General features: G+C 37.9%; 2 protein-coding genes across 2 annotated transcripts; both read right to left on the reverse strand.

The window, feature by feature from the left end:
• Positions 1 to 5,086: 5,086 nt before the first annotated feature.
• Positions 5,087 to 7,172, reverse strand: LOC130932562 (uncharacterized). The gene is made up of 3 exons (XM_057861910.1): positions 6,995 to 7,172; positions 6,052 to 6,764; positions 5,087 to 5,938 (listed from the first exon to the last, which is right to left on the reverse strand). The coding sequence occupies exons 1-3, from the start codon at positions 7,170 to 7,172 to the stop codon at positions 5,087 to 5,089; spliced, it is 1,743 nt and encodes a 580-aa protein (XP_057717893.1).
• A 315-nt stretch (positions 7,173 to 7,487) lies between these two features.
• On the reverse strand, positions 7,488 to 9,687 carry LOC130932572 (uncharacterized). Its single transcript, XM_057861922.1, has 3 exons — positions 9,436 to 9,687; positions 8,269 to 9,058; positions 7,488 to 8,152 (listed from the first exon to the last, which is right to left on the reverse strand). The coding sequence occupies exons 1-3, from the start codon at positions 9,685 to 9,687 to the stop codon at positions 7,488 to 7,490; spliced, it is 1,707 nt and encodes a 568-aa protein (XP_057717905.1).
• Positions 9,688 to 15,094: the final 5,407 nt, after the last annotated feature.

Consider the following 15,094-nt stretch of genomic DNA (forward strand, 5'->3'; position numbering starts at 1 on the left):
TTGCCTCAACTGCTAAACTAGAGTGAGCTTTAATTCTTTCGGAGAATCCCAACTCTAATTCCCCTTTATCATTCCTAAATACTACAGTAATTGCCCCATCTCCAGTTTTCTTGTCAAAGGCGGCATCAACATTAGCTTTAAGCCAATTTGTAGGAGGAGGTCTTCATTTTACTTGTTGAGTGCTTCTTTTTTTGAACTCTTTAGTTACTGTCTTCTCCTGTTTTGTTGCTTCTCTGTGAATTCTCTCCATTAATTCAGTTCTTATGATAGTGCTTTTGGGATTTGCTTGTTGTTCCTGGAATACTGCCTTATTTCTCGCTTTCCATATTTTCCAAGATAGAAATCCAATTCTACTGATTCTGTCTTCGTGGTCATCTCCTCCACTCTTTTTAATTTTCAAAATGTTGTCTATCAATCAATTGCCAAATGATGTTATTGTGTATTTGGTGGGTATGCAATGACATTGTGCACCAAACCAAGTTTCCTTAGTCCATTCACAAAGCAACACCACATGCTTCACTGTTTCTTCCTCCTTTTGGCAAATTGAACATATTGGGTTGTCCCGCAGCCTTCTTTTGTATAAATTAGAGTTTACTGGAATAATGTTTTGAGCTGCCTTCCACAAAAACATTCTGATTTTTGACAGAACTTTCATATTCCAAATGTCCTTCCAGAGTTCCTGGTTATCAGTGCTTGTAGAAGGATTCTTGCTCAAACCTTCCAGTGTCTCCAATTTTGCTACTTGATACCCTCTTTTTATGCTATAATTGCCATCCTCCCTGAAGGGCCAAAATAATGAGTCTTCCTTTCTTACTATGCTTATGGGGGTTTTAAGAATCTGCTCACATACTTCTGGTGAGAAGAGGTCTTTGATTTTTGAAACGTTCCACCCTGTTCCTTCTGTTATAATTTCCTCCACTTTTTGAATGTTTGGATTTTCAGTAATTTCAGATCTGATTTCTCCCGATATCCATCTATCTCTCCAAATATTTACTTGAGATCCGCTTCCTATACTCCATTTACCCTTCCTTTTGAGAAGCTCTCTTCCTATTAAAATACTCTTCCATAACCACGACGCGTTTCTCTGAATTTTGGCATCCCAAAAGTTGCTATTAGGAAAATAGACAACCTTAAGGACTTGAACCCAGATTGCATTTGGATTTTTCATAGCTCTCCATGCTTGTTTAGCTAAATGGGCCACATTCTGGCACTCTAAATCTTTGAATCTTAACCCTCCATCTCTCTTACTCTTGGTTATTGAGTTCCATTTCTTCCAGTGGATGCCTCATTCTTTTTCCGATGACGTCCACCAAAATTTAGCTATTTTTGAACTAAGTCTTTGACAGAAATATTTTGGGAGCTTAATCACATTCATTGCATATGCTGGTATCGCCTGTATGACTGCTTTAATTAAAATTTCTTTACCTGCCTGACTGAGAAGCTTTTCCTTCCACCCTTCTAGCTTGTTTAAAACTTTTTTTTTTCAATTAATATAAGTACTCCGGACATTGATCTTCCCCAATATGCCGGCAATCCTAAATATTTTCCTGGCAAGTCCCACGTAGTCATTCCTAAAATCTCTTCAATATTGGCTCTAGTTTGTATAGGGACTTGAGATCCAAAAGTGATTCCCGATTTCTCCAAATTTATTCTTTGTCCCGACGCCTCTGTGTACTTGTTTTAAGATTGAAATGATTTGGAAAATCTCTTCTTCACATGCCTCAGCCAAGATTATGCAGTCATCAGCAAATAATAGACGAGTAAGTGTTGGTGCAGTGGGAGCTATTTTAAATCCTGATATGAGCTTTTTATCTTGTGCTTCATTCATAAGTATTGTAAAAACTTCAGCTGCGATAATAAACAAGTACGGTGACAATGGATCGCCTTGCTTTAATCCTCTCTGTGGTATTATCTTTTTGGAAAGCTCCCCGTTAATCTTGAATCGATAGTGAGTGTTCTTAACACCAGCCATCAAGCGTGTAACCCATATTTCATGAAACCCGAATGCTCTTAGAACCTTTTCAAGAAAATCCCATTTTAGTCGATTATAGGCCTTATTCATATCCAACTTTATGGCCACATTTTGTGATCCTCCATTTCTTCTGTTATTTAAAATATGATAAACCTCTTGTATTATAATAACATTATCTTGAATTAGTCTGCCACTCACAAATGCACTTTGCGTTGGAGATATTATGTCTTCTAGTATTCTCTTGAGTCTCATCACCATCACTTTTGCAATAATTTTATAAATAAAATTGCAACAGCTGATAGGCCTAAGTTGATTTAAGCATTCTGGATTTTTAGTTTTAGGAATGAGAACCACCACTGTTTCCCCAAATTCTTGAGGTAAACTCCCTTCGTTGAAAAATTCTTTAACTGCACCATACACTTCCTTGCTTATGATTTCCCAATGTTCTTGATAAAATAAGCCATTTAGTTCGTCCGGACCAGGTGCTTTTAGGCCTCTTATGCTAAAAACTGCATCTTTTACTTCCTTTTATGTGACTTCTTGTAACAAGTTCTGGTTCATCTCTTCTGTGACTCTCCTTGAAATTTTGTTGATGCAATCTTCCTAATTCAGCCTCTTTGTTGAAGAGAATAGATTAGAGAAATGATTTTCAATCAGATACATGAGTTCCTTGTTCCCACTTACCCACTGTCCTGCTGTGTTCTTAAGCTTTTCTATTTTGTTTTTGTTTCACCTTTGAATGGTTGTTGCATGAAAGAAAGCAGTATTCTTGTCGCCCCATTTTAGCCTTGATCTTTGTCCCCAAAATTTCTCCTCTTGTCTCCATAAGAGCATAATACTTTTCTTTAAGGCTTGTATCCTTTCTTGCTGATCCACCGTGAACTCAGAATTCTGCAATCTGCTCAATTCTTCCTCCTTGCTTTGTATTTCTCTATCCGCTCTCTTAAAGGTGCTTCTACTCCATTTTTTTTAATTCTTCCTTGCAATTTTTATCCTCAATCCTACTCTAGCTCCTTCACTATCTGTCTTTCCCCTCTATTCCATCCCTTTTAACAATTTTTTTGCACTCCTTGTGATCTGTCCAATACACCTCAAATTTGAATGCTTTTTTAATTCTAATATTTTGGTCCAGCTTCACACCAATGGATAGTGGTCTGAACTCATAGTCGGTAAGGCTGAAAGGGAAGCCTGTTGGTTTAAAATCCACCACTCCCAATTAGCCACGGCACGATCTATTCTTTCTCTGGTTACAAATCCATTTCTTGAGTTGCTAAACCAAGTAAACCTACTACCTTTTAAATCTAAGTCAATCAAAAAATTAGCATCCACAAAATTTCTAAATTATCTCACATGTACTTGAGGTTTTGGATGCAAGCCGATCTTCTCTTCTTGACTCAAAATATAATTAAAATTGTCTATGTACAGCTGCGCCTCCCCTACATTGGTAGTGGTGGCAGTGATATTTCTCCACTGTTTTCTTCTTTGCTTATAATTTGGGCAACCATACACAAAATTACCAATCCATCTGTTACCTTTTCTATCATCAACATAGGCTTTAATAAGATTATCATTCCAAAAGTAGACCTCAACATCATATTTTTCATTCCAAAACAAGAATAGACCACCAGACAAACTCCGGGGTTCTACACAAAACATGTTTTCAAAATGTAATATTCTTTTGATTCTGCTAACATTTTTTTCTTTTGCCCTGGTCTCTATGAGGAATACTATGGCTGGCTTTATTTTTTACATATATTTATAAGTTCCGAAACTGTCGCGGGAGCTGCTAGCCCGCGACAGTTCCAACTTACAATACTCATGGCTGGATTGGGGGCATGTTAAGGCCCACCTCCCCAGCCATTAAAATCTTCCCTATTTTCTCTTCGATCTGCATCACTTGCCCTTCCTATTCTTCATATATTGCCTCTCTTCTGCACTTTTTCCTTCCTCCCAAGTGTAGACCAGCACTTTCTGCCTCCTCTTCTTCGTTCTCAGCACCTTCAATCGTCATTGGTATCTCATTGTCCCTTCTTCTTTTTAATTTCAGACTGCTGTTAATGTGGCTAGCCAACTCTGTCGCCCATATTTTAGCTATAGATTCTGTTTATTTTGCTACTTCCTTTTTCTCATCCTCTTCATTGGCTAACTCCACAATGTATAGGCCTCTGTCATCTGAGCTGTAAATTTGTTGTCCTACTTGTAGATAATTACTAACTGTCTTTGCTTGTTCTTTGTAATTCCACCATAAATGTCTTTGGTCTAGGTCGTTCTCCGCCTGCGCTCTTTTTCCTAATTTATTCTTTTCTTTCTTATCCTGTTTGTCCCCTCCCATGGCCCCCTTCAAAACTTCTCCAATAGGTAATTCCACCTCTCTTTCTCTTATCCCTATCATTGTTGATATATTTCGTTCCCCTTTAATTAGCCCAATTTCTGTTGTGAAGTTAATGCCGATGGACTTGGATGTACTGCTGGCCCAGTATTTTATTTCCTCTGGACTATTTCTGGGCTTCTTTTATTCACTTGCTTTCCTTTTAGCACTCTCCTTTTCTTTTATCTATCTAATTTTATTTTACTTGTCTGTTACTTGCATGGGCTCAACTCCTTTCTCTTTTAGTTTCAAAGTATGGAAATGGCCTTTTAAAGCTGACCCAATCCCCTTCTCATAAATCACTTTCTCACCCTCCCCTTCTTCTAATGTTACTAGTTTTATCTCCCGTGCCAAGCATGGGCATTAAAATTATAATTTTAAATAAATATTATTCAATAAGAATATGAATTTAATTATTTAAAAATGAACAATAATTGCGGCCAGCAACGTTTGTGATTGGAAGCATCAAATAATCATCAATATGATTTAATGGTGGGAGATTGGTGTGAGATTTCATTCAATGACTCACCGTTTTCTACTGGTTACATGCTAGCCAAAATTCAATAAAATTGCTGGCCCCTAAACTTTTCCTTTAAAAATAATTGTTTGTATAGATATATTTTATATAAATAATAATATTTAATATGTAATTTATTAAGAGGGAAATTTTTTTCATTTCTTCTTTAAGAGTTAAAAGAGCTGCGGACCGAAAAGATTACAGAAGGAGCACATGAGAGGTAAACCGATCAAGGGAGAATGTTAGGTAGCAACCCAGTAAAAACTTCTCTATAGACAACATTAATAGTATGATCTGAAACTTTGCCGTTAGAATCAACAGATAAAATCTTCAGTCCAGAATGAATGCTGACCCGAGAAAGCGCAACATAAAGCTGACCATGAGTAAAAACAGGCCTCGAAAGATAGACGCCAACTGTTGACAGCGTTTGACCTTGGGACTTGTTTATGGTCATCGTAAAGCAAAGAGCAACCAGAAATTGGCGTTGAGTAAACCTGATTGGTAATGTATCATTATTAGGTGACATGTTCATCCTGGGAATAAAGATAACTTCACCAGTATTACGACCTGCTAAGATGACACACTCAATGATGTGGTCACCAAGACGTTTAACCTGCATGCCCGTACCATTGCATAGTCCATTAGATTGGTCAATATTGCGAAGAAGCATCACAGGAACACCAATTTTAAAAACTAACCGGTGTTGGGGAATTCCTGAACAATTTAGCGCTTTCAATGACTCGGTGCTCATTGTGTATAATTCAGATTCTAGGTGACCATATTCGTTAATTAGTGTAACAGAGCTCAAGTAAACCCTCTCATTGCCAGGGATCAAAGACATCACATGATTGTTTACTTCAGTTACAACATCAAGTGTTGGTGCTAATATACTCCTACCCTTAAAATAATCCACGCTAGAAGAATAGAGTAAGATGTCAGGATAAACGAACAACATCAAATCATGCAGACATGGAGACTCAATATTCAGCAGCAAATTGTCGGGTATTCTAATTACTGATTCGTCATCGATATTGTCTCCGATTAACCCATCACCAACTTGAAGCAACCATGTAGCAAATTCCTTCAATTGTACACCGTGGATATCTTGTGAACCACGGACAGCCTCATGTTTTTAGTTAACTGAAACACTTGGCAAGATTGCCACAGGTTCGAAGCATTAATACACGAATGAACGATCTCTTCCCGGGAACCACGAGGAATCACAGGCAATATCTGACGGAAATCACCTCCCAGAACAACAATTTTCCCACCAAATGGAGCATGAGGATTATATCCACGATCAAAACGAAGAACATCCTTAAGGCATTTGTCGAGCACTTCGAAGCAAAATTTATTTAACATAGGTGCCTCATCCCATATAACTAATTTTACAGATGAAATAAGACGTGCGAGGGGTGTGCCTTGCCTTATATTACAAATAGAGTCCTGGTTAACACTGAGCGAAATCTTAAAGCGTGAATAAGCAGTTCGCCCATTAGGCAACAACAGAGCCGCAATGCCACTGGATGCAACGTTGAGGACAATATCACCCTTCGACCTTATTGAAGCAGACAGTGCATTCCATAGAAAGGTCTTACCAGTTCCACCATATCCACAGACAAAGAAAAAACCACCAACGTCACGACGAACTGCATTTGCTATTGTGTCGAACGCAATGCGATGGTCTCGATTCAACCGGGAAACCAAATCCACAGAGATACCTGCCAATTCTGTCCTGTCGAAATTGAGCTCATCAAAAAAGATTGTGTCGGAGGGTTCAGGTAAACCAGCATAATCAGGAAACGGCATGTCAGTAAATTCTTTCAGGCTCCTTCCATTCGGCTGCAAGAGTTTTTCAATTTCGGCAAGCGTGATGGACTTAATCTCATGAACAGAACGCTGGAAACCTAAAAGCAAAAAATGCAACATAGTTACGTTAGAAACAAATTGGACACGATGACGAAGGGAAAAAAATAAATGCATAACACACTACAAGAGGTGGAGAAGACCGGAAGTTTTTGAATGTAGCGGTTTGAATTTATGGCCAAATAGTAACCGGATAGTAAAAGCATTCCAGAAAGTTTACCCAAGTTATGTCTTCTAGAAAGCAGCGAGTTGTCCACACAATGTTGCTAACATTTCTCCCACACCATGTCAGGACGCACAATGTTGTTCGACATCAAAAGCATTGCAAACAACCTCCTGATATAATTCGGTGATGCCCATGCACTGGCTTCATTAAGTGCATCAATAAATTCCCTATCATCCTGCAGTAACCTTAGCGCATAACAGGCCTCTTTGAATGTATCGTACATAATCCCACCAACGGAACAGACATCAGCAAATGTCTGGCACCCTTTTTGATAATTCAATAACAAACGAAGGTAGTACTCCTCTCCATGCGAGTGAGGAATATGTATGAGACGACCTATCACATTCCCTTACTTCTGTGGCCTCCACATATAACCCTGCTTGTCCCAAACAAAAAATGACGGCATCTCCGCGTAAGTCAGTGTACGGGCTAGGTCAAAATTCCTGTTAGCCTTAAACCAGCCAATAAACATACTATCCTTTGAGACCGCAGCGTCGATAACATTCTCAATAAGCTGGTGATCTTCGTACAAAACATTCTATTCATTTGGAAGATGGAATGGAAGGCGGATGACGTTAGGCTCTTTGTACTGAATCTCAAACCCGAATAGCCGCCAGGATGCCTCACAAGTTGATATATACCGACAATCATAGTAGTTTTGGATTTCATCTACAGTGACATCAGAACCAGTTGAATCATGTGATCGGAAGAACAAAGCTGTGACACAATCATTACCTTTGTGGACGTACTTGAACAAATACTTAATAGCAGACGTCTGGCAAGTATACTCAACATTTATGTGACAGCCATACTTAATGAGCATTGTTGCATTGTATGGGACAATAAACCTATTGTCGAGATTAACATTTCTCTTGGTTGTTGAACGCCCATTATCCGACTGTTTATACTTGGGAAAACCTGCACTGTCTATGGATGTTTTCTCACGGAAAGGAACTGGATAAAACTTGGAACACCTCCCATTAACCATACACGGGCTACTCATGTTCAAAACCCCACATGGTCCGTGAATCATGAATTTTTGGACTAAGCTATACAGCTTAAGTTGTGTGTGTTCGTCGGGTATCTCAGTCGATATATGATGGTCAATATCATCGGATGATCGAGGCGTATCAGCTGGTTGAACAAATAATAAAATATGACAGTGGGGAAGACCACGCTTTTGGAATTCAACTGTGTACACAACTGGAACAAAGAAAATGGGAAAAGGCAAAAGAATATGTTAAGGAACAAGTAGACATTGATAGAAATATAACAAATGTGTTAGCGTGATATTGAAGACAGTGAATGGAAAAACTTACTTCCTTTAGGCTTTCCGAATATGGACCCATCCTTTAAGTCTTTCAGCAAGACATCTAACTTGATCTTGAAAACCCTTGATATGATATCAGGCCTGTCACTTGGCTTTAATGAATAGTCCGCAATGCAATCTTTGATCTCGGTCCAATCTAGGTTACATGTGATAGTAATGAAATAGCTAGGGTATCCGGCATACTTGCAAATAGAAAATGCATCTTTGCAATTGTTGTACATGTATCGGGGACCACCGACAAATGAAGACGGCAAGATAACTCGTTTTCCAGTTCTTGCAGCCTGTGTTTCACCCTGTATTAGACACTCGTGTAGGCCTTGCAGTTGATGGGAATGAAACTTGCTCTGGTGGAACATGTGATATTGTAATCTTTTCGGTTCTACCATAGTGTAACTATCAACCAAGAATTGTTGGAACAAACGTCTTGATTTGAGAAGCACTTGCGAATCATGCGATCTCATTTGGATTCGAAAAGACAAAAACTCCCTCATGCTAATTGTTTCTCGCTTATGTAACTGTTGCTTAGATGTTTCATCGGATATTAAGATATCACTCCGAAAACCATCTTCTCCGTACGGAAAAAGCAAGGGGTACTGTAGTGCAAGGTACTGCGGATGATTAACATCAATCCGTTTCAGAAGGTTCGAATGCGTCTGAATAACAACGTCCCTCGAAAGGTTGTCGATATCAAAATCACCTACAATAAGAGCAGCAACTTCAGACGCTGATGGTAGATTATATCTTCTACCATCAGTATTCCTCTTCTTGATAAGACGAAGCTACAGCGGAATCGTTGAATCTTCAGTGAACCTTTGCCTAGCATATCGGAAGCACTTAGCAAGAGAATGGTGGGAATCAAGCATGCTAGTTAGGTCGGCTACAATGGTATGATCTATAGCTTGGTGTTGATTAGACAGGCTACATTTACCCAAAAATAAAATAAATCAACGTAAATCCAGGTCACACAAGAATCATGTAATACAGACAGTAAAATATCAACATACCATAAGTACCACATACTTACCCAATTGCATTAATCCGGTTCTGGACCTCATTTTCTGTATCATAAAAGTAGAGCTGAGCAAACTTGGGCTTGCTAGACTGCTGTGGCGTCAAACTTCCAATTGAGTGGTAATTTTGGCCACTTATAACAAACATAGGGGGCAGAACCCTTGTTTAGTGTGTACTGAATCTTTCCAGCCATAGATGTGAACGAAAACATACCATTAAAGGCCCTGATATATTTCTGGTATTGCAAAGCTCGTTGATCATCACCATTCAACAGCACCCACAACAATGGTGGCGGAACCGGCAACAAAGGGAGAGTGAACTTTCCACTCATACAACAAATAGCAAATAATATAGTGTTATTGGCTCCACCTTTCGCAAGGCGCTCATGCATCCACATATTTGCCCCACAAAAAACACAACTTTGGGTGGGTTGCCCGATTGACCAAACATTTAGGGAACATTAAAAATAAAACAAAATCAAGTGTTGCATGAGTCTAATAATAAGTCAAAATATATATAAACTCATAATCATGTTCATTAAGAATGACACCTGGTTCAATAGAAGATGTAGTGAAAGCTTCTAGTTGGTCGTCGTTAGCCTGAGCCATATGAAAATGTGAAGACGGGGAGAAATGCAAATAGCCAACCAGACTGCATATTTGATGAGAACAAATTATCAAATGTCAAATATAAGTTGGAAAAATTTAGAGGATTGTGATTAAAGGGGAGGAACATTCTGGTAAAGACCCATGTTCAACGGTGCCTACTGGTGAGGCTTGGCAAAAAGGTGCCATGCTAAGGAGGAAAAACACCACACCAACTTATACGGGGAAATTGGTTAAGTGTTTAATTCCAGCATAATCCCTGGTTTCAGAGTCTCAAGTAAAATGGCACTTTCAGGCATTACTAACGTGGTAGGTGTTACATAACGCTGGTGTTTGTCACGGGACGCATCTACGTTGTATGGTGAGGAACCTGCAAGGAAAAAAGAGGTGTTATCCGTGGAGGGAGGGTGCAAAACCGTGGTGCGATGTAGATTTAAAAAAAGGAACAGAGTGTAAAAACGAAACAGAGCAGCACAGGTGATCCCAAAAATAAAGAATAAAAAAATAGTTGTTGTAAGTGATTTAAACGTGAGAGATACTACTATTATATTATATTAAAAGTTAAAATTAAATATTTTAAAATTAATAAATAAAATATAATATAGTAATGCCATTTTTTAATATTATAAGTCAAATTTGTGTTAACCAGGAACTGATTTAGTTCGCATGATTGACTATGATTGCCTAATGCTTGCTTTATGTGCGATTCTAAAAAGAAATGATGAATTCTGGAAACAATAATTTTAAATCAACAATAATGTTTTCAAAGTTAGAAGAAGGTCACATAAAAAATAACTAAATCTAAAAAAGTTAACAATATTTAGCATGTAATACAATGATTAATAATCATGATAATGACCATAATATAAGATATACATATTATATTATTGAATATACCATACATGTCATGTTCTCTATTCTTTATAATCAGTGTATGCTTCTTTATAATATACTATTTTATATTATATTATATATATATATATATATATATATATAAAAGGGAAAAAAAGAGTGTTATCTGCCGAGGGCGGATGCAATCCCGCGGTGTGGTGCACGATGTTAAAAAGGATCAGAATATAAAAAATGAAACGGAGCAACACAGGTGATTCCAACAACTAACCAATACCAGCGACGAGTATCGCACATGAGGGGACTATCATTCCGTTCCATTGAGACTCAATAAGCAAATAATAAATTGGAAAAGACACCCAACTTATATTGAAAAGTCAGAGCTAACCTTGGCGTGTAACAACAGCGGTGGGGGATTTTTGAAGCAGGCCGATATCCTGTTGGAGGGACTCAGACACCTGTCTGTTAGGATTAACTGTAACAATAGGAAAGCGTAGATGAAAGTTAACAAATCATGCATAATAAGACAAGAAGAGCAGCAAGGTTAAGAGCGCGCAAGATTTCCAGCAGAAAATGAAATGTCCCCTATCAGGGGAAAGTATAGATAATGACAAAAAATAAGAACTGTAACGAAAAAATTGACGTCAAGCATGCGGAGAACTATGCAGGGCAGAACGACTAAGAAACCATTCTTGGGGCCGGATGGGCTAAGCAACACGTTGACCCGGTGCCTCTTATGACCAAGCAATTTCATCCGTCGTTGTCGTGCGAGCTTAGCTTCGTGTTCCATGGAATCCAGGCAGCCAAACCGTTTGCCAATGGCTAGGTGTGTTGGATAAATTTGTTTCAGCCACTCAAACTATTTGCAGACAGGTTCAAAATAGGATCTCGGTAGGCAAGACAGGAAAGGCCACACGCAATGACAGAAGTCTACAAAGAATTGGGGAGATGGAGGAAGACCAAATATGTATATCATGAATAATGTCAAAGTTGGACTATGAAAGGCACATGTGTTCAGTCGCTTGAATAGTCTTTAACCATTAAGGAAAAAGACCACTTCACAAAGGAAAATATTTAGCAAATGTTTATGGACAAGATTGTCATAATAAAATAATAAGACGAAAAGTAATTTTCACTTTATTGTATCCAATTATCGCCGAGAAGTATTTAACAGCATTATTCATTGGCAGACCAGAAAATTATTCAAACATAATTTGTTTTATCTATTCTGACTATTCAAAGAGTGTTAAATGAATAGGATGCTGAAGTTCATTTAAAAAAAAAAGAAGAAGAAAATATTTTTAAGACTCATACTAACAAAAACTGTTTAAAAAGAACCCTGAAATTAAAGAAAAGTTGGCAAGGAACATAGAGCAGGCAAATAAAAAGGTTTGGTCTATGGAGGGATGAGAGGTTAGAGCGCACTGAGATGGAGGGCTAAATTAAATAATGCGCCGGCCCACCATAGCAAGGGTGGCCCCAGCCACATGCAAAAGGTTGCTGGCGATGGATTGCGGCGGTCATGCTGGTAGGATCCTCCACCATTGCACTCACCCGTGCCAATCTGATTCCGCACTCAGTAAGTAACCCTTTTCTTTACATCATCTGTTTCTATTTCCCAGGTCCATGCTCATTTGATGATATTTTATCATTTATAATCATACCTTATGTTACCTACTTTATGGTTTAAAAAAATTTAAATTACTTAAAAATCCAAATAAAATTTGACTTAGTTTCCAACTGTAAAATATGAAGCTAAATAAAGAAAGAGGAAAGCAAGTTAGCTGTGAGGAGAAAATGCTTATTACAGAATCATAGTTATACTTACTTGTAACATAAAATAAGAGTAGTGGAACATGAAATGAATTAGAGAGGTTTTTTAGACTTTGTTTGGATATAGGAAAGAAAATAGAATGAAAGAAAATAACAGTTAAATTTTGATATTAAAAAATAAAGATAAATAGGTTTTATCATAAATTTAATATTTAAAATTGAGAGCTAAATTTTTATTAAGAAACAAAGAAAATATTAATTAATTTTAATGGCCTCGTAATTAAACAATAAATTTTTTTATTTTTGTTTTAGTGCATTTCAGCAATATAATAAAAACTTATAATTTTATAGATTTTTAATCTAATACATATATACTGATTAAATGTAAATCTTTATTATAACAATGTATTAAAACAATTAAGACTAAATTTATATTAATAATTATTAATTATTCATAATAATAGAATTAGGTGTAATATTATAAGTACACAAACATATTGTAGAAGATAAAAGAAGTCAAGCAATGTGGTTTAACTTAATATCCCAAATGGGCATTGCAACTTATTCTACAGGCTCAAAAGCAATAGCGTGAAATCTGCATTGTTGGAGAAGAATATGAAGTCCTGATGCATGCAGAGTTCCTTGATGCATTTGGGTAGATGAAATTTTTCACTGTTTTTTAGTGCTTAATTACAATTTGTATGCACCTCCATAAATAAGAGTTGTTTATGTTGGCATGAGTAGAAGTTCAAACCGCTTGTTCTAGTTAACCCATGGAAGGCTGAAGAATGCTGACAATCCTCCTACATGGAAGCATACAATGTACATAAACAATATTGGAATAAATTGTGATTCTATTCAAAGATCATCCAATTATTCAATACAGGTGAATTTTATTGGCGCCTGACATTTTATTTTAGGCAATCCTTTTTTTCTTAACACAGCAGAAAGTAAAGGCAAATTACTTGGCAAACCCAGTTGAAAGACACCCCCGCTCCCCCAAAGGCATAATAAAGCAGTGTCAATAAGCATATCCAGCATGTGGAATTCCATGTATAATGACATACATTGAGCAGGTTGCAATGATAGGAGTAGACATAAAAAGTTGGTGAGGGAAAAAAAGGGAAGGCCTAACATGTTAAACACACCAATAAGATTTTGATTACCAAGTAAAGTAGTGACATAAAACGTGAATGGCATTACAAATCCTCATTGAAGCATAAAGACAACAACCTATAAACCAAAGGAAGCGACAATACGCGGCAGCTACCTTGAGACCAGGCGTGAAACCCAGCCGAGATCGGCCTTTATATATAACACCATGATCGAGCAAAGTAAATAACAATGATGACAATGACACGATGGATCAGCATGTCAATGTCTGAGAGACGTTGCTAATGTGATGGTGGAAAAAATGAATGCCAAACTAGAATGCAATAGTAAGAACGTAAATTAAGTTGATATCATGTTGATATAACGAAAAATTCAGAGCGGTTTATTTAACGCTAAGCAGTTGGGGTTTTCCTGTTTTTATTTTAGACGCTCTGGTACGGAGGGGTGAGGGGCTCACATCTCCCCTACATCAGGGTCGGTGGCATTCCCTAGGAGGCAGAGGGTGTGGCACGGGATGACAAGTCGTCACCGGATCTAATGCAAACCTGCTTTACAGGAGTATGTGTAACCACGTGGGCAGCCCCGTGACCAGAAACTTCAGTGGATTTGGGACTCAGAGTGGTGGTGGAACCAGGAATGCCGAGTATGCTCCCAGACCCAACCAAATCACCGCTTCGAACATCCGCTGCCGTGGTCAACTTCTGCAGTGAATCCTGGAACAGATGATGGTGAGATTGTAAAGTGTTAAGGCATACAAAAAGCAATGGTAATTGAAAGTCCTCTATGGAGCACTCAACGACCCATACCAATTTAATGTTCTTGTCTAAAGCAAGTGACGAGATAATCTCTGGGTCAGAACATATCCTTGAAACGGTAATCACACACGGCTGAAATTTATTTAGGCTATCATGCCTAACAGTAAGCTTGAATAGGAGTGTCTTCCCAATCAGTGCATTTAGCTCATCTGGGAAATGGTCTCTTCCATAACCCTGTTTGTTGAAGACAAGAAGGCAATAAATTGGCAGCAAAATATATCACAGAATCTCAGAGCAAGAGCAAACAAAGTCAGAATAAATAACCCTAGCAAGTAGCCTGGTGCGGATCTCAGCGGCAGATAGGCCTAAGAACTTTGACGCATAATTCTCAAATAGAACAAAGGTTGCGGTATCTGAGTCATCAACAACACGAACCTGAATGCAAAACCTTTATCCACATATACAAAGCACCAAAAAAAAGGGGGGCATGTTAATGCGCCTACAAATACTCAGTCAATATTCAACAACAAACACATAAGTGTAACAGGGCTGTTTGATGGAACCAGCCCCAAATTTAAGGAAGGCATCCAACCGACAAGAAAAAGTAAGGCTAATGCTTCAGAGTCTAATGAATTAACACAAGAACAAACCAACCCCACATGAAGGGATACAAACCTGGGGGCAAAAACTGTAGAGTAAACATCGCATT

The sequence above is a fragment of the Arachis stenosperma genome, chromosome 1 (genome assembly GCF_014773155.1).
Source record: "Arachis stenosperma cultivar V10309 chromosome 1, arast.V10309.gnm1.PFL2, whole genome shotgun sequence".
Taxonomy (NCBI): domain Eukaryota; kingdom Viridiplantae; phylum Streptophyta; class Magnoliopsida; order Fabales; family Fabaceae; genus Arachis; species Arachis stenosperma.

Excerpts from the sequence above, each read along its gene's own strand:
- LOC130932562 (XM_057861910.1), bottom strand. The coding sequence starts at position 7,172 with ATGTACGATACATTCAAAGAGGCCTGTTATGCGCTAAGGTTACTGCAG. Across the intron at positions 6,765-6,994 it reads TGACATGGTGTGGGAGAAAT|GTTTCCAGCGTTCTGTTCAT; the intron begins GTTAGCAACATT and ends TTTTGCTTTTAG. Across the intron at positions 5,939-6,051 it reads GTGGTTCCCGGGAAGAGATC|GAATTTGCTACATGGTTGCT; the intron begins GTTCATTCGTGT and ends GTACAATTGAAG.
- LOC130932572 (XM_057861922.1), bottom strand. The coding sequence starts at position 9,687 with ATGTGGATGCATGAGCGCCTTGCGAAAGGTGGAGCCAATAACACTATA. Across the intron at positions 9,059-9,435 it reads ACAAGGGTTCTGCCCCCTAT|CTTCGTCTTATCAAGAAGAG; the intron begins GTTTGTTATAAG and ends ATTCCGCTGTAG. Across the intron at positions 8,153-8,268 it reads ATTCGGAAAGCCTAAAGGAA|TTGTGTACACAGTTGAATTC; the intron begins GTAAGTTTTTCC and ends TCTTTGTTCCAG.